This window comes from Stenella coeruleoalba (assembly GCF_951394435.1).
Source record: "Stenella coeruleoalba genome assembly, chromosome: 16".
NCBI classification, from domain to species: domain Eukaryota; kingdom Metazoa; phylum Chordata; class Mammalia; order Artiodactyla; family Delphinidae; genus Stenella; species Stenella coeruleoalba.
The window spans coordinates 76,192,530-76,215,087 of NC_137162.1; the positions used below are offsets into that span (position 1 = coordinate 76,192,530).

General features: G+C 41.1%; 1 protein-coding gene across 13 annotated transcripts in view; it reads left to right on the forward strand.

Annotated features, from left to right (window-relative positions):
* The window catches only part of ZP4 (zona pellucida glycoprotein 4), a 702,723-nt gene that overhangs the window by 644,720 nt on the left and 35,445 nt on the right, over positions 1–22,558 (forward strand). For all 13 annotated transcript variants that reach the window (XM_079900738.1, XM_079900744.1, XM_079900732.1 and 10 more), the window contains one exon: positions 12,748–12,806. In XM_079900738.1, coding sequence (XP_079756864.1) covers positions 12,748–12,806 — 59 coding nt within the window. The remainder of the gene's footprint in view (positions 1–12,747; positions 12,807–22,558) is intronic.

A 22,558-nucleotide genomic window follows, 5' to 3' on the forward strand; every position in this document is an offset into this window, starting at 1 on the left:
TAATGCTTTATCCAGAAATGACTCTTGAAGCAAGAAGAGCAGACATATTACACTTGAAGCCAGCAGCTCTATAAGCTACTTTTGTGGAAGAGAGATTTTAAGCTGATGCTTTTGGAAACACCAACTAGATAAATCAGAGCAAGGGGAACTAGAGAGAAGTTTACTTTAGATGCATCTATGGTTAAACATTCACTTGAATGGATAATGATGCTTTCCTAGTTTGTGCTTATGCAGCCACTTAGCAGATTTGGTATTAGACCATGAAGTTCAGAACCACACTTCATACTCTCCTAAACTCACTTCACTCAGCTTCTGAGAATTAATATCCAAAATGGATCCTCTGGCACTTTTTGTACAAGTACAGATTATTTGTTCTGACCACAATTCCTCTGGAGGAATCACACTCCCTTAGCTTAAATTACCTGCCTGGAAATAATTGAGCTTGGCACATTTCTTCCTGAGTGAATGGAGAAAAAATTGCCAAGTGTTTCAAAGGTATGATTTTGGTTTTCAAAAAGCCCAATATTGAGTGTCTTTTTAAATTTACCATTGGTTCTGAAAATATTTTATTTTCCTGAATCAAGTACAACATGAAACTAATTTTCTAAATACCAGACTTTTCATGACTTCCTTTAAATACGTAAATGCAAAAGCATTTCAGTGAATTGGCTTTACAAATGTTTATAGAGTAAGTCACAGCCATGATCCCACCTTACTGTGTGCTCCTAGAGAAACAAAATTTTCTATCAGCTGGAGCAGGAACATAAAGTAAGTCCTACTGACATGTTGAGAATAAGTACTGATGTTACTTGAATATTACTCTTTATTGAATATTTCCTAGGTGTCAGATGTAGGTAATACTGTCATCTCCATTTACAGGTGAGGAAACCAAGGAGCAGAAAGGTTAAATGACTTGCTTGCGATTACACGACCAGTAGGGAGCACAGCTGGGACTGGACCTGGCTGTCTGTCATCAGACTCTGTGCTCAGAGCCATGCTGCTGTTCTGTAATGAGGTAAGGAAGTGATTGTCCAGATGTCAACAACATAGTTCACCATCAGGTGTCAGGTATCAACCTTCAATGGAACTCTCAGAAACACACCTGGCTTGGTATCTGGTTTCACCTACAGGAAAGTAAATAAAGGAAACTGTAGGGAAAACGTAGTAGGAATTTGGAAGACAAGTAATTACACTTTCCCAGTATTCACAACCACATGTAAACAGTATAACAACTTGCCATATAACACTTTATAAAGTGTAAATCTCTAGAAACCAATACTTCTGGTCCCACCAGTATAACATGAGGTCTAGGAATTGGCACCAACATACATATAAGTTAGTCAACCTCTGGTCTGTTGCGGTTAGTGAGGGTTTTCAGAAACTTGTTACCTATGTTTCACTGGGTATTCTTTAACAATGCTGATAATTTGTGAATAAAGTACCATGTATTTATTTATTCATCTCATAAAAGACAACAACAGATGCCATAAACAAGTGGTTATTAAATAACCAAGATATCACTGAAGAAATCAAAGAGAAAATCAAAAAATACCTAGAGACAAATGACAGTGAAAATACGACAAGCCAAAACCTATGGGATGCAGCAAAAGCAGTTCTAAGAGGGAAATTTATAGCAATACAAGCCTACCTCAAGAAACAAGAAAAATCTCAAATAAACAATCTAACCTTACACCTAAAGGAACTAGAGAAAGAAGAACAAACAAAACCTAAAGTTAGCGGAAGGAAAGAAATCATAAAGATCAGAGCAGAAATAAATGAAATAGAAACAAAGAAAACAATAGCAAAGATCAATAAAACTAAAAGCTGGTTGTTTGAGAAGATAAACAAAATTGATAAACCATTAGCCAAACTCATCAAGAAAAAGAGGGAGAGGACTCAAATCAATAAAATTAGAAACGAAAAAGGAGAAGGTCCAACAGACACCGCAGAAATACAAAGCATCCTAACAGACTACTACAAGCAACTCTATGCCAATAAAATGGGCAACCTGGAAGAAATGGACAAATTCGTAGAGAGGTATAACCTTCCAAGACTGAACCGGGAAGAAATAGAAAATATGAACAGACCAATCACAAGTAATGAAATTGAAACTGTGATTAAAAACCTTCCAACAAACAAAAGTCCAGGACCAAATGGCTTCACAGGTGAATTCTATCAAACATTTAGAGAAGAGGTAACACCCATCCTTCTCAGACTCTTCCAAAAAATTGTAGGAAGGAACACTCCCAACACTCATTCTATGAGGCCACCACCACCCTGACACCAAAACCAGACACAGATACTACAAAAAAAGAAAATTATAGACCAATATCACTGATGAATATAGATGCAAAAATCCTCAACAAAATACTAGCAAACACAATCCAACAACACATTAAAAGGATCATACACCATGATCAAGTGGGATTTATCTGAGGGATGCAAAGATTCTTCAATATACACAAATCAATCAATGTGATACACCATATTAACAAATTGAAGAAGGAAAACCATATGATCATCTCAATAGATGCAGAAATACCTTTTGACAAAATTCAACACCCATTTATGATAAAAACTCTCCAGAAAGTGGGCATAGAGGGAAACTACCTCAACATAATAAAGGCCATATACAACAAACCCACAGCAAACATCATTCTCAATGGTGAAAACTGAAAGTATTTCCTCTAAGATCTGGGACAAGACAAGGATGTCCACTCTCACCACTATTATTCAACATAGTTTTGGAAGTCCTAGCCATGGCAATCAGAGAAGAAAAAGAAATAAAAGGAATTCAAATTGGAAAAGAAGAAGTGAAACTGTCACTGTTTGCAGATGACATGATACTATACATAGAGAATCCTAAAGATGCCACCAGAAAACTACTAGAGCTAATCAATGAATTTGGTAAAGTTGCAGGATACAAAATTAATGCCCAGAAATCTCTTGCATTCCTATACACTAATGATGAAAAATCTGAAAGAGAAATTAAGGAAACGCTCCCATTTACCATTGCAACAAAAAGAATAAAATACATAGGAATAAACCTACCTAGGGATACAAAAGACCTGTGTAAAACTCTTAGAGGAAAACATAGGAAGAACACTCTTTGACATAAATCACAGCAAGATCCTTTTTGACCCACCTCCTAGAGTAATGGAAATAAAAACAAAAATAAACAAATGGGACCTAATGAAACTTAAAAGCTTTTGCAAAGCAAAGGAAACCATAAACAAGACCAAAAGACAACCCTCAGAATGGGAGAAAATATTTGCAAATGAAGGAACTGACAAAGGATTAATCTCCAAAATTTATAAGCAGCTCATGCAGCTCAATATTAACCAAACAACCCAATCCAAAAATGGACAGAAGACCTAAATAGACATTTCTCTAAAGAAGACATACAGATGGCCAAGAAGCACATGAAAAGCTGCTCAACATCACTAATTATTAGAGAAATGCAAATCAAAACTACAATGAGGTACCACCTCACACCAGTTAGAATGGGCATCATCAGAAAATCTAGAAACAACAAATGCTGGAGAGGGTGTGGAGAAAAGGGAACACTCTTGCACTGTTGGTGGGAATGTAAATTGATACAGCCACTATGGAGAACAGTATGGAGATTCCTTAAAAAACTAAAAATAGAATTACCATATGACCCAGCAATCCCACTACTGGGCATATACCCAGCGAAAACCATAATTCAGAAAGACACATGCACCCCGATGTGCATTGCAGCACTATTTACATTAGCCAGGTCACAGAAGCAACCAAAATGCCCGTCGGCAGACGAATGGATAAAGAAGATGTGGTACATATATACAGTCGAATATTACTCAGCCGTAAAAAGGAATGAAATTGGGTCATTTGTAGAGATGTGGATGAATCTACAGACTGTCATACAGAGTGAAGTAAGTGAGAAAGACAGAAACAAATATCATAGATTAATGCACACATGTGGAATCTAGAAAAATGGTACAGATGAACCAGTTTGCAGGGCAGAAATTGAGACACAGATGTAGAGAACAAATTTATGGACACCAAGAGGGGAAAGCAATAGTGGGGAGCGGTGGTGGTCTTATGAATTGGGAGATTGGGATTGACATGTATACACTAATATGTATAAAATGGATGACTAATAAGAACCTGCTGTATAAAAAAATAAATTTAAAAAAAAAGTGATCTTCTGAGGCAGTATTATTTCTTTGCAGACCTAAAGGGAAATTTTAAAAATAAAATGTTCATATTTTTTTTAAAATGCTTCTTTGGATGCTTCTTTGGATGTTTGTGAAGATACCCAAGTCAATGTGAAAGCACATGGAATTACAAATGTATAATGACAAAGTACAAATTTAGGTGATAATAATATGAAGAATAAACTTAATTTCCCAAGTAGAATTAACACTGAATTTTTACATTTAAAGAATACCAGGTGTGGTTACTCTGTTTCTCTAAGAAAATCCTTTTTGCTCCTTTAAAGAACAACGATTTAGCATTAAGCTAGCTGCTTTGGGCTTCCCTGGTGGCACCGTGGTTAAGAATCTATCTGCCAATGCAGGGGACACGGATTCAAGCCCTAGTCCGGGAGGATCCCACATGCCGCGGAGCAACTAAGACCGTGTGCCACAACATCTGAGCCTGTGCTCTAGATTCTGTGAGCTACAACTACTGAGTCCACATGCTACAACTGCTGAGGCCCGCGTGCCTGGAGCCCGTGCTCTGCAACAAGAGAAGCCACTGCAGTGAGAGGCCCGCGCACCGCAACGAAGAGTAGCCCCCGCTTGCCACAACTAGAAAAAGCCTGTGCACAGCAACAAAGACCCGAAGCAGCCAAAAAAAAAAGACCACATGGTACTGGCATAGTAGGGTGTGTGTATGTGTGTGTGTATGTGTGTGTGTGTGTGTGTGTGTGTATGAAAAAGAATAAAGAAACCGGAAATAAAACCTCCCATTCATATATCGTCAGTTGACTTTTGACAAGGGTACCAAGAAAAGATTTTTCAACAAGTGATGCTGGGACAGCTGAATATTCACCTGCAAAAGAACTTGGACTCCTGCTTTGTATCCTGTACAAAAATTAACTCAAAATATGTAGACCTAACTGTAAGATCTAGAACTATAAAACCCTTAGAAAAGAAGCATAAGCATAAATCTCCATGACTGTGTATTAGGCAGTGATTTTTCTAGATATGACATCAGAAACACAAGTGACCAAACAAAATAGATAAATTGACATCATCAAAATTTTGTTTTAAATTATTAAGAAAGTGAAAAGAATGCACAGAATTGGAGAAAATGTTTTCAAATCGTATACCAGATAAGGGATTTATATCCACAATGCATTCTTTTAAAAGCCTTACAACTCAACCGTAAAAAGACAGCCCAGTTTTTAAATGGGCAAATTTGTATAGACATTCCTCTAAAGAAGATATAGAAATGACCAATAAGCACGTGAAAAGATGCTCAACATCATTGGCTATTAGGGATATACAAATTAGAACCATAATGAGATACTATTTTAAAGGATAGCTATAATAAAAAAAGATGGACAACTACTAATGTGGGTGAGGATATAGGGAAAGTGGAACCCTCATACATTGCTAGTGGGGTTGTCAAATGGTGCAGCCGCTTTAGGAAATAGACAATTCCTTGAATCATAGAATGCTCCTATGACCCAGCAATTTCACTCTTTACTGGCTACTGTGAAGCAAGTGATTTGAGATCCCATCTTTGAGGATATGTCTCAAATCAAATGAATGATTACGAATTCTGCCATTAAAATGTCACAGGCCGCTTTTACACAATGTGCAAATCATACCTGGCAAAGTCCTTTTAAATTCTACAGAGGCAAACTCTCATTAAATCCTTCTTAATATTAGCACTAGGATTAGTTCTGTTCATTGTTGGTATTGTTTTACCTATTCAGTATATCATAATATTCTATGTCTTCTTTTTTTTTTTTTTGTGGTACGCGGGCCTCTCACTGTTGTGGCCTCTCCCGTTGCGGAGCACAGGCTCCGGACGCGCAGGCTCAGCGGCCATGACTCACGGGCCCGGCCGCTCCACAGCATGTGGGATCTTCCCAGACCGGGGCACGAACCCGTGTCCCCTGCATTAGCAGGCGGACTCTCAACCACTGCACCACCAGGGAAGCCCTTCTTTGTTTTTTTTTTTTAATTAATTAATTTATTTTTGGCTGCGTTGGGTCTTCACTGCTGCGCGTGTGTTTCCCTAGTTGCGGCGAGCGGGGGCTCCTCTTTGTTGTGGTGCACGGGTTTCTCATTGCGGTGGCTTCTCTTGTTGTGAAGCACGGACTCTAGGCACGCTGACTCAGTGGTTGTGGCTCGTGGGCTCTAGAGCATAGGCTCAGTAGTTGTGGCGCACGGGCTTTGTTGCTCCGTGGCATGTGGGATCTTCCCGGACCAGGGCTCGAACCTGTGTCCCTTGCATTGGCAGGCGGATTCTTAACCACTGCGCCACCAGGAAAGTCCCCTATGTCTTCTTATTTAATCATTGGTATAGTTTTAGATAACATGGGTGTAAATATATACTTGGCAGTATGTTTTAGTATTTTAAATAATTATAGGTTTATAGTTGTATTATCTTTCCTTTGTCTAGCACAAAGCTCTTGTTTATTAAAGCTGAATCTTTGGACAGGAAAGCAACCTTAGTGTGTACACTGAAGGAGGTTTCTGTGTTCTGACCCAAACTACCTGCTGCCCCTCCTGGCCGGTCCAGCTTCCCAAATATTTTCTATTCCCTCACTAGGCAGTACGCTCTCCATTCTGGGACAGTCCCTCTGCCTGGGAGTCCCTTTCATTATCTTCTCTTTTCTGTCTCTCTCTCTGTCTCTGTCTGTCTCTCACTTTCTCTCACTCCTTTGGTCTCTCTTCCTCCATTAATCAAAATCCTACCATATCTAACTTAAAAAACAACAACAGTAACAACATCTAAAGAACCTTCCCTATTCCCTCCATCATAATGCATTGGTATTTTCTCTGTGCTCCAACTGAATTGAAATGGTAAATCTAATGTGTTGGGGGTTTACTGTGTGACGAGCCCTAATGCTAAACACGACGATTGATCCCCTCATTTAATCCTCCCAACATTCCTGATAATGAAGGTTTTATTAATCCCAGTTTTACAGAGGAAAACAAGATGCAGAAATGCAGAAGATGCATGTCTTAAGAAATAAAGCTGGGATTCAAACCCAGGCAGACTGACTCTAGAACCAGCCATGGGCTCTTGATCCCACTGGCAAGAATCCTACTTGTATTAAGGTTACTAGTTTCTGGCCCTGCTCTTCTCATTTGATTGTGAATCTAGTGGCTGTGGGTGGGAATTGGGGTAGAAAAGCATCATCTTATTCCTCCTTGTACCTTGCCAGCCCCTGGTGCAATGCCTGTGACATAATGGTATTCAATTCACATTTGTGGAATTAAATTATAATAATATTCCTATGGGAAATTACAACCAGCTTTAGGATAATGCTTCATGATATTTGTCCAGAAACTTGTGGCAAAAAATACTAGACTGCAATGATTTGATACTCACACACTTATTATCTGGAATGAGCTGCCATATTAATATTATCCACTCTTATTCCTTGGCACTCACATGGAAAGAGTCTCTAGCCAATCATCAGATGAAAAGATAAAATAATTATTGTAACAACTAGTATCATTATCACTATAAATATCAGTGTTCTGAATGTTTTAAGCACACATTGTTTCATACATACAACCTATTAAGTGTGTACTGTTATCTCCATTTTAAAGATGAGAAAACTGAGATTCAGACAGGCTAAGTAATCAGTCCAAGGCCACAGAGTTGGCCAGAGGACCCAATCCCAGTTGTCTCACCACAGGACTCGGGCACATGCGCATCTCACCATATCGCCCACCAGTTCTGCCATTGGAACAGGATTTGGTGCCTGTATCAGGATGGATAGTGAACAGTTCCCAGTAAATGCCCTTTCTCTGCTCCCTGAAACGTCCTCCAGGTCTGAAAAGAAGTCCCACGACACTCCACTGCTCCAGCCAACTACTTTTTATGTAAACAGCCATTACTTACTTAACACAAAATACTGTTTTGTTTTCTTAGTGTGTGTGTGTGTGTGTGTGTGTGTGTGTGTGTTTCCTTTTCTGTTGCTAGCCTTGACATCACCACAGAATTGCTAGCAGCATAATGATCAGATCAATTCCATTTTGAAGAACTGACTCACCATTGTTTTAGGGGGTATGGTTTAGCCGGGCATGCAGTCTCCCTGCTGTTCTCAAGTGGCTTCATGTTTTCAGTGTGCATTTTAGGCTGAAGTATGTGCTCTACAATCGAAGAAGTAGTTAATTGTGTGTTGTTGTGTTGTGCTAAGTCATCTTGTCATATTAACATAACAAAAATTAGACTTCCTCGTGGTGAAAAACGTTTCTTGGGTCATTTCAAAGTAGTCATTGGAAATTTCCTTTCCAACACTGAGGGAGAGTTGTAAGGTGTTGACAGTAAAAACACAACACTTTACCTGGGCACCTGAAGTGCCTCATTTCTTTTTTCATTTTTTCTCTTTCTAATCTCACTTTTCTTCCTTGTTTGCCTACCAAAGGTTTAGACTTATCCTATGTTAAGAAGATCACTTGCCAACATTCCCCGACAAGCTGGAAAGTAAGGAACTGGGCAGTCTCTCGGTAACTCTTGCTTCCTGGGACCTTCCCACCAGACTTGGAACAACACATTCCACGGATAGGAAGGGAAAGCATTTCTGTAAAGGAAAACATTGTATGGATGTTTGTACAAAATCATCCCAACAACGAGCTTTTAGAGGGGAGATATTCAAATGTGTTAAATTTGCAATATAAATCCTCTGACCTTTCCATTAATTTGTTTAATAATTGGTCTGGCATTTTTGTTATTTAATTAAATGGAAAAAAATTGTTTCTTCTGAGCCTTGCCTAATCACTTTAAAGTAATATGTAAGTTTGAAAATTGTATCGAAGCAATTAATATTATAACAAGGATGATTCTTAAATTAAGGCATGTTTATCTGGAAAAAAAGAGCCCATGAGAGTGGCTTGTCCATTGTTGCCAGTTTCTCTGTTTCCTTTAGGATTCTGCAAATGGGCATCATTTCTATTTTTGGCCCAATTTCCATTTCCCTGGAAACGAGGATCCTGCAAATGGAGGACTATATGACTTATGTAAGCAGGGCTTGCTCAGGCCTCTGAAAGTGTGCTGAGAATCTGCGTCACTGCTAAGGAAACAGAGGAGACAAGAAGTCACTGGCCAAGGATATTATGTTCGCTGTTTATATCCCGTCCCCTTGCATTTTCAGTGTTCTGCTTTACTTTCTATTCCAAATATTTTACACAGTCAATTTCTGACCAAAAGCCAATGAAATTAAATAAACAGGAAAGTGTGGAATGAAACAGAAGCATGGTAAGCAGAAAAAGCTGCTACTCCATTGACTTTTAAACTATGAACTTGGGTAAGGGCTGTCTGCCTCCAGCGCTAAGCTAAGACAGGGTGGTGAAGCGGGTGCTTGGGTCCACTTCTCTGAAGTCCACAAATGGTTGCTCAGTGCCCTCTCAATCCCTACATTCAAGGTCCAAAACCTCTTTCCCCCACACCTACCTCCACTGACGCTCAGTGGGCCTGGGGCCTTCTGACAGAACGCTGCAGAGGCTAACTGAGCAAGTGTATAGGGCCTAAGGTTTTCACAAGTTAACATTTACATTTGGAAGTTAGTTTTTAACTCTTAAACCCAAAAAAGTTAACAACGTGAGACATCAAATTTTCCCCTACGAATTAATAATTAACATCTGTTTTTTCAAAACCGTATATGTGTGTGCGTGTGTCCATATATATATATATATATATATATATATATATATATATATATATGTAATCATTTTGCTCTGCAAAATGAAATAACCCTGTGAGGTATTTTGTAGTAGATACTTTGTTATCATCTGTAAAATGGAGATAATTCCCTCATAGGGTTGTCAGAATATTTAAATGAGATCAAATATAAAAATCACTTAGCACATGGTCTAAAAAATAGTACATGGTTGCAAGTGGTAGATCATGATTACTATTCTGAGCCTTATTCTGAATGTGAGCATAATAGTATCAATATTAAGTATCAAATATGATTTGTTTGTCTCATGTAATAACATGCTGGATGCAATACAAACCAAACACAGACAGGCATACCTTTCACACTCAGGTTTCTTGGAGTCGGAAACTTTCAGTGCAGCTCTAAAGTTCAAAAAAAACAAAGTGAAGCTAACTAACCACTGATGAAAGATAGGAATTGAACAAAGGATTGGACAAGCTAATCAATCTGAAGAAGAAATGTGACTGAGGAAGGAAGGAAGGGAGGAAGGAAGGGTGAAAGTTGCGTGTGGGCTGGTGTGAAAGATCTATATGGAGCTGGTACCTCACCCAGCGAGTCAGGGAAGACCTCATGAAGAGAAAAGAATGAAGGGAGACCCCAAAGATGAGGAAGAGGATTGGGCAACTTTTGACAATAAACAGAAGAAAGTTTCCATGTCTCCCTGTGAAGGGACAGAGGACTGAATTTCCCAAGTTTCTCACACTGGATGTTAACTGACCGTTGGGCTAACATCACTTTCCCCTGTGTCTTCACAAATGATCAGGATTTGATGATCTGTCTGTTCTTACAAGCCATCTATTGTGTATTCTAGCTTTGTAAGGACAAAATATGTGTTCATCTTCTTCTCCCTAGCCCCCAGTATAGTACCAGAATTTAGTACGTCCTCAATAAATACTTGATGAATCTTAGTGACCACATGCAGCTAAAACTCCTGCATTCTAGTGGGGTCCTGCATGGTTCAGTATATATGACAGTGTTACTCATTTTCAGCATCTTTCTAACACCATCGTCTTGTTTGATGTGGTCCAAATTGCAAAGAGGCATACTTGTTCCTCCTCAGTAAAAAGAGCCTCCAGTGGCATGATTAACACAAGTTCACTTACACATATGACCAACAACCCCTAATAGAAGCCTCAAAAAAAAAAAGAGGGAGAGAGAGAGACATCAGAAGGCTGAAGGAAAAACTTGGCTCTCAGATCTCAGCAAACTAGCTGAAAAAGTCTTTATAGAATTGTTTCATTGGCCAAACAGTAATTCTGTATTGACATGAGTTTGGACAAGGTTAACAAAAGATTTTTTAAGTCACCAGTTTAACTTCAGAGCATTTGCATTAAGACAAATAGGAAATAGTACCTTTAAACTTTACATATATATATATATACATATATATATATATGTATATATATATATATTCTGCTTGAATGGCCAATTGTTAAATGAGGAGGAAAAAAACATTCTGATATAATTCCTGCTTTACTTAATTCAGAAAAGCTAACGTTTCTTCTCTATTTTTTCTTCACTGCTCTTACTGTAATTTTTATCTAACTGTTTCTTGAGTACTTGATTACCTGTCTTCTCCAAAAGACTCTTTTCAAAATCAGGGCCCAAATCATGTATATTTTGCTCAATAATTTATCCCCAAGCAGTTTGCTTACACATCTTAGGTGTTCCTCACACATTTATTGGATGAATGTCTGCATTGGAGATGTCAGATTTGTGATTAATCAGTTAAAACCATGGGAGTGGATGAGCTCTGCTAGAATGGGAAGGGAAGTAGGTCAAAGAAAGAATCCTGGGAGAGTCCATTCATGGGGACCCGAATATACATATATACACATACATATATATATATTCTTTTTCAGATTCTTTTCCATTATAGGTTATTACAAGATATTGAGTATAGTTCCCTGTGCTATATAGTAGGTCCTTGTTGTTTACCTATTTTGCATATAGTAGTGTGTATATGTTAATCCAAAACTCCTAATTTATCTCTCCACGCCTGCGCCCCCAAACTGTCCCCTTTGGTAACCATAAGTTTTTTTTCTATGTCTGTGAGTCTATTTCTGTTTTTGTAAAAAGGTTCATTTGTATAATTTTTTTAGATTCCACAAGTAAGTGACACCATATGATACTTGTCTTTCTCTCTCTGACTTAAGTTAATATGATAATCTCATATATATGATTTTTTTTAAATAGAGGTTGCTCTAATCAGAATTTTCATCAAGAACAAACCAGTAGACAGCTTTTTCAATTTATACATCACAGGCCACAAGTAACATTTTTATCAGAGTGAGTCAAAATGATAATTAAATAAAATAAGCTCAAATTTCACAAAGCTTAAGTCATAGGATTTTAGTGCAGTAAAGATAACCAACAAGGATGATTTCATTTTCCAGCAGAGAAAACTGAGACCCAGAGAGGCACATGCACAAAGTTCCACTTGTTATCCCGTCAGTCACACATTAGTTGACACATCTTACACGCCAGCCCTAGGGTGGGAAGTCCAAGGATGAATCGTTGTACATGGAAGACTGCACTGGAATTAGGACCCAGGGCTTCTCACTCCCAGGACAAAGTTCTTTCCTTCCCTGGAAGGAAGGCTCTTAGAATGGCCTCTGCTCCCTTTGGACATTGAAGCGAAAGGTCATGTAATGCCTGGTTGCCCACCCAACGTCCCACACCCTGAGAGCTTCACTGACCATCAAGGGGTCACTTACACACCACTAGACTAATGACCTCTGTTTGAAAATAAGGATTTGGGAAATTAATGATTTCCAAAGTCACACATACAACTTTGAATCCAATGGTTTATCAAATCCCTGCATGACTTTAAATTCTTTCTTTTTCATTTCAAGCCACTCCCAAATTATCTGTGCCTCGGAGCATGAAGATGCAATGCGTAAATCAGAAACGAGTAAGTTTTTTCCTTTCCTGTGCTATTGCAGAGATGTCCATTTGCCACATCTTTTAGCAGCAGAGAAGAAAGCTATAGATGGGAGAGGGGAAGCAGGGGCAATGAGCCTGCTCACTTGGGAAAAAAACTTGGAATTTCTGACCAAAGTGAATTCCTTGTGATTTTAGGGAACGGTATTAGCATGCAGATAAAACATGAGGCCTGAGGAACCGCCTCCACCTCCCAAACGTTTTCAGTTTTTATTTCAATTGCATTTACTTCTAATCTCTCCCCTTGGGCTATCCAGACCACCACCACCATCACTGTCATCTTGGTGTTTCCTTTTTTTAATATATTTTTACAATTGATTGATGGTTTCGCATACTGAGACATGCTTTATCTATGTGAGTGAGCATGAATCTTTGTTTGAACTATGCAGTGGAAAATCCACATACACTCACCACCAGAGGGGACAGTTGCAAGAAGCTATTTGCTTCTTTGGAAAGTTCTTAAGCGAGGATTTAGGAGAGCTGGGTTCTGGTTGCACGTCTGACGTTTGAATGTTAATGCTTCAGGAACTCAAATACTCATCCCTGTACTTTCGCTCCCAGGGCCTGGCACAAGAGAGGAGTGAAAGCTACATCATCTGTCAAATTTGTCTCCCAACAGAGATCCCCTTCTCCACTGGGCATGACCCTTTACTGTCTCCCACCTATATTCTGTTGATTCCTATTCTCAGTGTTTTTCTGTGTCTATGGTCATTTGATTTTGACTAATCCTTCATTCATCAAATCTAGACTAGCCTCCTTCCTTACCGTCTGTCTTATCCCACCCTAACCATCCTCAACCGAAACTCAAATTCCACTTCTGCGGAGCTTCAGTTTCAATGTCATCAGTTCTCACCCTGCTCTGAAGTCCCAGCTCTTTTACTTGTATCACATATTCTTCCACTTGGTTATATAATGTCTCATATTATTGTTTTAGATTTCTTTGTGTTATTTATTAACGGCTTCCCTCTGTTTGCCTTGACTCCCTTCTGAGTCTCCAACCCCTTCTCTAAATAATCAAAAGTCCTAGTTTCTTGTCCCAAGTCTCTACTCCCAATGACTCTGAGCAAAACGAGTGATCTTCCATTTTCTTATATAAAAAGTAAGAGATCCTTAAGATTGATTTCAGCTCTAATAGTCTGCAAGTCTAAGACTTTATTTACCGTTTAATATTTCAGATTTGTTCTTTCATGTTATCATCATTATTACTCCTTGCACTTCCTAGCACAAGCCTAGATGCTTAATCAAGGAGGAAGTTTAAACAGAGTCAGTGAGATCATTTCCCTGGCTACTCTGTGGAAGTGCAAGAATTCCAAGGGTTAAATTGAGGTGTCTTTGGAAGTGTTCCTCAACTCCTAAGGCCTTTCCTATTATGCTGTGAGCATCAGAAGTCTTTTTTCTCCTTCAAAGCATGGGAAAGGATGTGGAAACACAACTCAGTGTTTATTGGAAGCAAGAGCCTTCCTAAAAATCTATCTTCAAAGCTTATAATTTTGAACGAATGAGAAGCAATTCCTTTACCTCCAAAGGCCAGGATTCTTCTGTCTTTTTAAATAAAGGGAAAGGCACGACCTGTCACACAAGCTGACAACGCGACCCAATTTAAGAAGAAAGAAATGAAAAGATCAACAGTTGCAGTTTGCAGCTTGGAAGGAGGAGGGTGAGATCTGATAATCCTGGCCTGTTCCTCATTTTCTGCTTGAGGAAAAAATAAAAGGTATTTATGAGAACTGTCCTCTGTTATTAAACTGAGATGATTGTTTCTGCCCCTCTAAAATGTTTTGTAATATTAATTTTTCACTAATGACAGTTTTAATATACTGTGTGATGAATCCCTGCCAAAGTCTCACTCTCCCCAGTGTCTGCGTGTGGGGCTGTAATAAGCATGACCCCAGTCTCTTACCCAGATTGGAGTTGTTCATTACCCAGTGCCGTGGCCAGTTTGCATCTCCAGTTCATAAGCAGTCTTTCTCCAGCTGTTACCTCAATTTGTCCTTGCAACCATTTCCGTCAGTTCTGGAGAATTTTATGTAGTAAAACTTTGCAGGTATCACTGGGAGTGGAGGTAAGGGAATGAGGAGGGTTTTGTGTTCTCCATCAGAGGAAATCAGATGAGTCTGCAGTCAGCTTGCAGTGGTCACTCCTGGGGCAGCCCTGCTTGGCCTTTTGAATCCGTGACTACCCCGGTCATAGGCACGAAGCCTCAAAGCTAGCTGTTGGCAGGGTCCTGCTGAATTTTGGGGAAACTTACACCAAATTTTATCAGCACCAAGTATATCAGATGGCTCTGAAGTTTGAGAAGAAACAAAACAAAAGCAACCTTGATTAGGTTCTTTAGTTCTGAGTCTAACCTATCACTTATCTGCCACACTAAGGAAAAAAGGAAAAGGAGGATAGTGGAAAATAAATGAGAATATTAGAGGGATTCTCTGGAACACTCAGCACCCAGTCAGAAAGGAGAGCCCCTAAATCACATGCACCAATAAAACACTTCAGAGCTGCTGGTTGCTCTGAAGTGAAATGTATAGAAATTGAAATTAGTTGACTCATGGTTTTATACTTCCGTCCATTCATTCACTCATTAACGAGCATTCACGGCCAGACATTGGGCTAGGCCTAGGGGATACATGTGTGACTAATATTGTTCAGTAAATAATAAGTATCTCATCTGTAAGTTCCATGAGACCAAGTCTCTTTTTTTTTTTTTTTTTACTGATAGATCTCTGAGACTGGCATAGTATGTGACAGAAAGTATGTCCCCTGAGAGAGAGATTGTGTTGCAAAGAGAAAGAGAACCAGAAAATGAGAGCGGGAGAAAGGTGAGTTTCATCCCCAGGATCTAGGAAAATATCTGGTCCAGAGTAGAGGCTCAGTGAAGTTGGCTATTATTTATAAATATAGTGGGATTAACATGATTTACTCCCGAAGCATTGACTACACTGGATGACTCGAGTTATTCATGTTCAGGCTGGATAAAAAGATCTTAACACAAACAGTCTATGCTTCTGTTGATATTTGCTTAGAGGCAGTAGGCAACTACTCTGCTTCATGATATGTTTTTGTATATGCACGAATATGCTTTGGCAAAATCATTTAACTAGACCCCTTCTAAGGAAGGTTGTAAAGAAGATAAAACTCTAACCGAATACAAAGGAGAACTGCTAGTCCTGTGTGAAGTGCAGGGTAGAAAGATGCAAGGGGGAAGGTGGGACCTTCAATGGGATTTTAAAATTTTGTCTAAGCTGAATTCCCAGAACCCAATCCGTCCATTGCATAAATATTTATTGAGGCTTTGCTGCGTTGAAGGCATTAAGCTAAGGGACGGACCCTGCGCTCAAAGATCCTGTGGCTGAAAAGGACCCAGACAGAGGATGAGATGCACTGGGAAGGGCTGTGAGAGCAGAAGGCACTAAAGTGCTCAGGGCTCAGCCCCCAACCCGGCCAGGTGGCCGGTGGCCAGAGGAGGATTTCCATAGGAGGTGATCCCTCAGCCAGATTTTTTAAAGAGTAAGATGCAGTGAAATAAGTAAAAGTAAGCCAAGCCGGAAACAAGCAGACAAAGCAGGAGATGGTTGTCGACTGGGGGAAAAAAAAAGCACAGCCGAAAAGTTAAGCATTATGTTTTATTCAGCAGCCTTGCTTAGGATTTAAGCCTGGGAGGCAGTCTGTCATAGTTCTGAAGGACTGCTCGGAAGAGGTAAGGGAGGAACCAGGATGTATGGGAGCTTTTGCAGACAAACCAGAAAGCAGGTAGAATATCAAAAGATTACTGTTAATTAAAGAAAACCAGACATCTCAAGTTAATGAATTAAGTACTTTCCTATGTATGGGGAAGATGCAAGTCTGGGCTCACTGAAATCATTCCTTCCATGTGCACCTTAACTATCTGGGGCCAGTGTCCTGCTTTCTCCACCCTGAATCCCCTCAGGGTGCACAGTCAGGGGCAACTGCAGTGGCTGACGGCTTGATGGCCACAACATCCTTTGTTGACTGATATGGCAGGATCCACAGGGCATCCCAGAATAGAAAAGAGCACAGACCACAGCCCGGGGAGGGGGGCTGGTGGAGTCAGAGCAGGTTTGGGAAACTTCAGAGTTATATGACCAGCCACTGGGAAGAAGGGGGCCACTGGGACACATGGGCAGAGACAAGATTAGGGAGGGCTTGGGGGGGCTGTGCTAAGGAGACTGGGTCTTCTCCTGGAGATGACAGGAAGTTTCCCTCACATGCTGAGTTAGCACAAAAACACAGGCTGGTGGCAAATAGGAAGCAGGTCCCGCAAAACTGGCTCCTTCTAAAGCATGGATGCAGACCACTTACAAGATCAGAGTTCATTCATCTCAAAAATATGGTCTGAGCACTTGGGAAAGTACTATGGATGAGTAAGACACATGCTTCAAGGACATTCAATCCAGGAAGGGAAAGTAGAGTCCTGAATTGCTGTTGTCACAAGAGGAATACAAATAAAGAGTGTTGGTTTTCCGAACTAAGAAGGAATTCCCTCCGGCTGGGCGATCAGGAAATACTTCATGGAGAAGAGGACTTGGAGGTTCTACCTTAAGGTGGTGGTTCTCAAGCCTGAGTGTGTGTCAGAATCACCCGGAAGGCTTAACCATGATGGGTCCCCCACCCAGAGTTTCTGATTCACTAGATCAGGAGTGAGGCCACCAAATTGACAGACAGCTCTCATAAGTCCCCAGGTGATGCTGATGCGGCTGGTCCAGGGACAAGGCTTTGGAGACTCTTCGCCCTACGTGACAGTTACGGACTGCTCAAATAGAGATGAGGCTGTGGGCATCCCATGAAGAGGAAACCGTGTATGTAAAGGCATGTGGCTAGAAAAGCAAGGCTATGTCCTGATTACAGTCAAGTTGGGGTAGAATATAAGACCTATGAGTATACAAGATACCTTCATGCACATCAACTTGGTACGTTAATTACCCAATCAACTCCAGTCAGCTGAGAGCAATTGTGCTAGAACAGTTACCAAGCATAAGGCAATGGCCAAGTCTATCCTTCAGCTGTCCTGGCTCACCTGGTTTGCCCTGCTCTGAACTGAAACAGCCATTAGTACCAGTCAACTCAGCCATTGTATGCATTACCAATCCTTTTCATCTAAACAAAAAGGAATTTAAAAATCCCTTTAGTTTAGCCAAAGCAAGATTGGAATGTTTAAAAGGACTTTTAACAAGGAAAGAAAAATTATAAAAGTAAAGAAACAGAGGCATTCGCGTACATTGAGTTCTCATGTCATTTTAAAAAAAAAAGGAAAAAAGCCCCAAACAAAGATTAATTTGGCTGATGCAGTTTTACATGGTTTGCAAGGTGTTTTGAGTTGAATTGTGCCTAAAGATACATTGAAGTCCCAGCCCAGTGAGTGTGACTGGGTTCGCCTCTTGGTGGGTGTTGAACCAAAAGACACAGCCAAGCCAGAGATGGAGAGAAGGAAGGATTTATTATTACTTGCAGCAATAGAGAACACCAGGCATCCTTCCCAAAGCAGTGTCTCCCTGAACAGCCAAACTGGGGAAGTTAAGCTAAGGGCGCATGCATATTTATGAAGGGGATTGAGCAGAGGAGAACTCAGCATAAAATTGAGGCAGAGGTTGACAGAGTCCAAACTTCAGTTGATTGAAGTCAGGAGGGTGGACATCACCATTCCGTCCTCCACCTGGTTGGGGGCCTTAGTTTCTGCAGAACTCAGAGACAAGTGTCAGATTGTTATGTATATCCCTTGAGGAGGAGCTAGGCCTCTGCTTCCATCATTGCACTCTGGTTTGACTGCCTTTTCTCTGTTCCTGCATTCCTTTGTTCCTTAAGATCTTTGATTACTGAGACCTGTTCAAGGGCAGGCATTGTGGCCAGGCTTAGAACACAAAAGGGCTTAGGCCAAAAGGGCTTCGCATTTCAAGAAAGCCGTTCCTGGTTCTCTTTCTCTGGGAACCCCCTAACCAGATGTGACCTTGTTTGGAAATGGGGTGTTTATGGAGGTAATCAAGTTAAAATGGGGTAATTAGTGTGGACTCTCATCCAACATGACTGGCGTCCCTTTGAGCCTAATTCAGGAGGGGGGCATGCATTTCAGTAGACACTGTACAGGCCAGAAATCTCACACCAGCTGTACAATCCCCACCCCGAAGTCCTTAATTTTAGTTCTTTTTCTTTCTTTAGCAGTTTACTACCTCTTTCTTAATCACCTAACTACTCTTCCACTTCAAGAGAGAGGTAGCCAGTACCTTGCCATTCCTCTCCAAGTCCAAAAGCCCATTCAGCTGGGGCCCCTCCTGCCTGAGGAAGAAGGAAGGATCGTTTCCCCTACTGGCAGTGGTCGTGGTGACAGCAGGAGAGGCAAGACAAAATGAGAGCAAGTTGGGGCTGGGCAGCCAGGGCAGAGGGTTGCCTGGCCCAGGCAGGAAGGAGGACGTCGAGAGAAGACCTGGGGCTAGGGCTCATCACCTCACAGCTGACTCAGGCTGGCACTTGGTTCTTGCTTGCTGAGAAGGAAAGCCATGTAAGTATTGCAGTGCAGTGTTGGATGTCTTCCTTCAGAAGAGAAGTGTCCTATTTCCACCACTTGCCGAGAACAGCTGGGCGCCCCCTAATTACTGATTAGCACACACAGTGGTCTAATCGGTCCTCCATATTTGAGGGGTAATTTTGATTATTGCTTTTTCACACATGATGAGAGTTTCCTGGGGCTTTGTTTATGTGATACCCCACCTTCCAGTCAGGAGGGCACACTCCAGTCACAGCAAGGGAACTGCTGTCCACACTAGGTCTCAAGGAACATGTGTCCAACGGCCAGAAAGCAGTAACAACCCTGGTATCTATCAAAACGCAGCCAGTCTCTAAAGAAATCGCCACGTGAGCCCATTTCCAATAAAGGGAGCGTTAGTAAACCTGGCATAGCTATACCCTTGTTCTTCAGTTTAAATCGAAACATTCAAATGTAACTCAAAGAAGGTATGCCCAGAGTGAGCAAGGTTTTCAGAAATCAGACTTTGCCTTTCCCCAGTAGCACAGGCTCTCCTTGCCCTCCCATGTCTCGGGAACCCTCGGGGGGGGACAGTCCAGTGAATAAGGAATGAGCAGTGTGTGAGTCAGGGTTCTCCAGAGAAACAGAACAAGTAGGGGATAGAGGTGTATGTAAGGTCGGATCTTAACAAACGGCACCGCGAAACAGAGGAAAGCTTCAAGCGAGCTTCATTAGGGAGCACTCCCGGGCGAGGCTCACTGGTCCGAGAGAAAGGGGCCAGAGAAGTCGCGCCCGGGCGAGGGTTGGGCAAGACTTTATAGGGGAAGAAGGGAAAGGGGTGTGGTGAATCTGGGAGGGCGCAGGGTATTCCTTATTTGGTGGTCTTTTCGGGTATCATGGGGGACCATTAGTCCCGCCCCTCGAAAGGCGGGAAGGCTGGGCTGGGTTCAAAGTCCCCAGGTCAGTTCCTGGAACTGGGTGGTCCGGAATGTCTCCAGGGCAGTTTCTGGAATTGGGTGGTCTGGAGAATTTCGGTCTGATGCAACCTGTGAATCTGATTGTGTTCCCCTGCCTCGGGCCAGTTGGCCTTACAGTGTATAGATATATATTTATTATGAGGAATTTGCTCACATGTTTATGGAGGCTGAGAAGTCCACGCTCTGCTGTCTACAAGCTGGGGACCCTGGAAAGCCAGGGTTATAATATAGTCCTTTGGTAGGTGACGTTTTATATGCCTATAAAACGTGAGTCAAATGAACACTGCAGTGATGACAGGGCTTTTGATAAGTCTACAATTTATGTGATTTGTATTCTACCTGTAATCCCACTAAAATTATTATTTTTTACTTTTTTATTTTTTCCTTAATATGTATTTATTTATTTTTGGCTGCATCGGATGTTAGTTGCGGCACCCGGGATCTTTCATTGTGGCACACAGGCTCTTCGTTGTGGTGCATGGGCTTCTCTCTAGTTGTGGCATGCATGCTCCAGAGCACGTGAGCTCTGTAGTTGTGGCATGAGGGCTCAGTAGTTGTGGCACACGGGCTTAGTTGCCCTGCGGCATGTGGCATCTTATTCCCCTGACAAGGAATTGAACCGGCTTCCCCTGCATTGCAAGACCGATTCTTAACCACTGGACCACCAGGGAAGTCCCCCATTAGAATTGTTTTTAAACGAGCAGATGGTTTTAATATAAGAGAATACTAAGAGCAGCCTTTGCCCTTCCAGATTCAAAGGGCAGAGGGTTACTTTTGAGATAATCGGGGCTCCTTGAGGTGGACCACATATTATCAGTGCATTTTCTCTCCCGAAACCGAGTCGTGTCGTTGAATAAAGATGTCCTCAGAGGATTTAGTGCAGAAGTGAGTGTGAACTCACCTCATCTCAGCCCTGCTGGTGTATCTTGGGATTCACCCTTGACCCTCTACATCAGCGTGACTGGTGTGAGCCTGGGTGGACTTCCACATATCACAACATAGGTGCAGACTTTCATGTTTGTTTCTCAGCTGTATAAACACATACCCTCACAAGGGAATGCAACCCCAGAAGTACAGGCTGCTCTTCAGACTCGGCACTGAGCAAAGGAGGCCATCGCTTGGCACTTGCTTTCTTTTCACCTCCCATCTCACCTTTGTTTCCCAAGCACATAGACTTGTCTTGTTAATGTTAGCGACAATTTAACAAGTCACGATTATGCAGCAAGGTTTGTATGATAAGCACTACCCATACATAATTTAATCGAACAAAAACCTGTTCGTTATAATAATACCTCCCCTGTGAGGTAGGTGTTATTATCCCCATTTTCCAGACGTAAAAATTGTAACTCATTGACAGAGGTCACTGAGCTAGTAAGTAATGACTCAGAATTGATACCCAGATTCTCCCATTGCCAAAATCCATATAACCATATTCTATACTGCCTCCAAGTTTTAGCAAAATAGGTAAACTTTCCTTGATTTTTCAATACTTTAGGGAGCAACATTCATAAGTCCAGTGGGGAGACTGGCCGTTCAGCTCCTGAGACATCACACACAAGTCCAACCCTCATCCTTTTTTTTTATTGAATGAAAGATTCTTGAAATTCTATAGTGCTTTACAGTTTTCAAAAGTTTCACACAGATGATTTCATATAATCTCATAATAACCTTTTTCCCCCACCCCTATCTTGCCCCTCCCTCCTTCCCCCTCCCCACTGGTAACCAGTCGTTTGTTCTCTATATCTGTGAGTCTGTTTCTTTTTTGTTTTATTCACTAGTTTGTTATATTCCTCTTCATTCTTATACTTATTCACATGTATAATGACTTGAAGAAAAAACACCTAAATATTATGAGTTTGAGCTCATCACAAAGGAAATGAATCTGTACCAGTGAGGTTGGGAAACCACATTTTCAAGGGGGTTAGCCTTAGGACATGGCCACTAATGAAAGCACATTCATTGATTCATTCTTTCCCCGGTAAACACTGAGGACACACTTTCTAAGTCTTTCAGGATGCAATGCAAAAACATCGGTCCCTGCCCTCAAGTGCTTCTAGTAGGGACACTGAGTAAATAAGAGGCCATTAAAATCCAATGTGGTAAGTCCTGTGAGTAAGTAAATGGGATGTGATGGGCTAGTGGCCAAACCCAAACCAGACAGAGGTGTTGGAAAGCCACATCCCATCCCCGAGGGCAGAGTCCAGCATTTCCTCAGTGTCGTTTGTCACCACATGGTTAAATGAGTTGTGCAATTTCCCCGGGGAAGACACATGC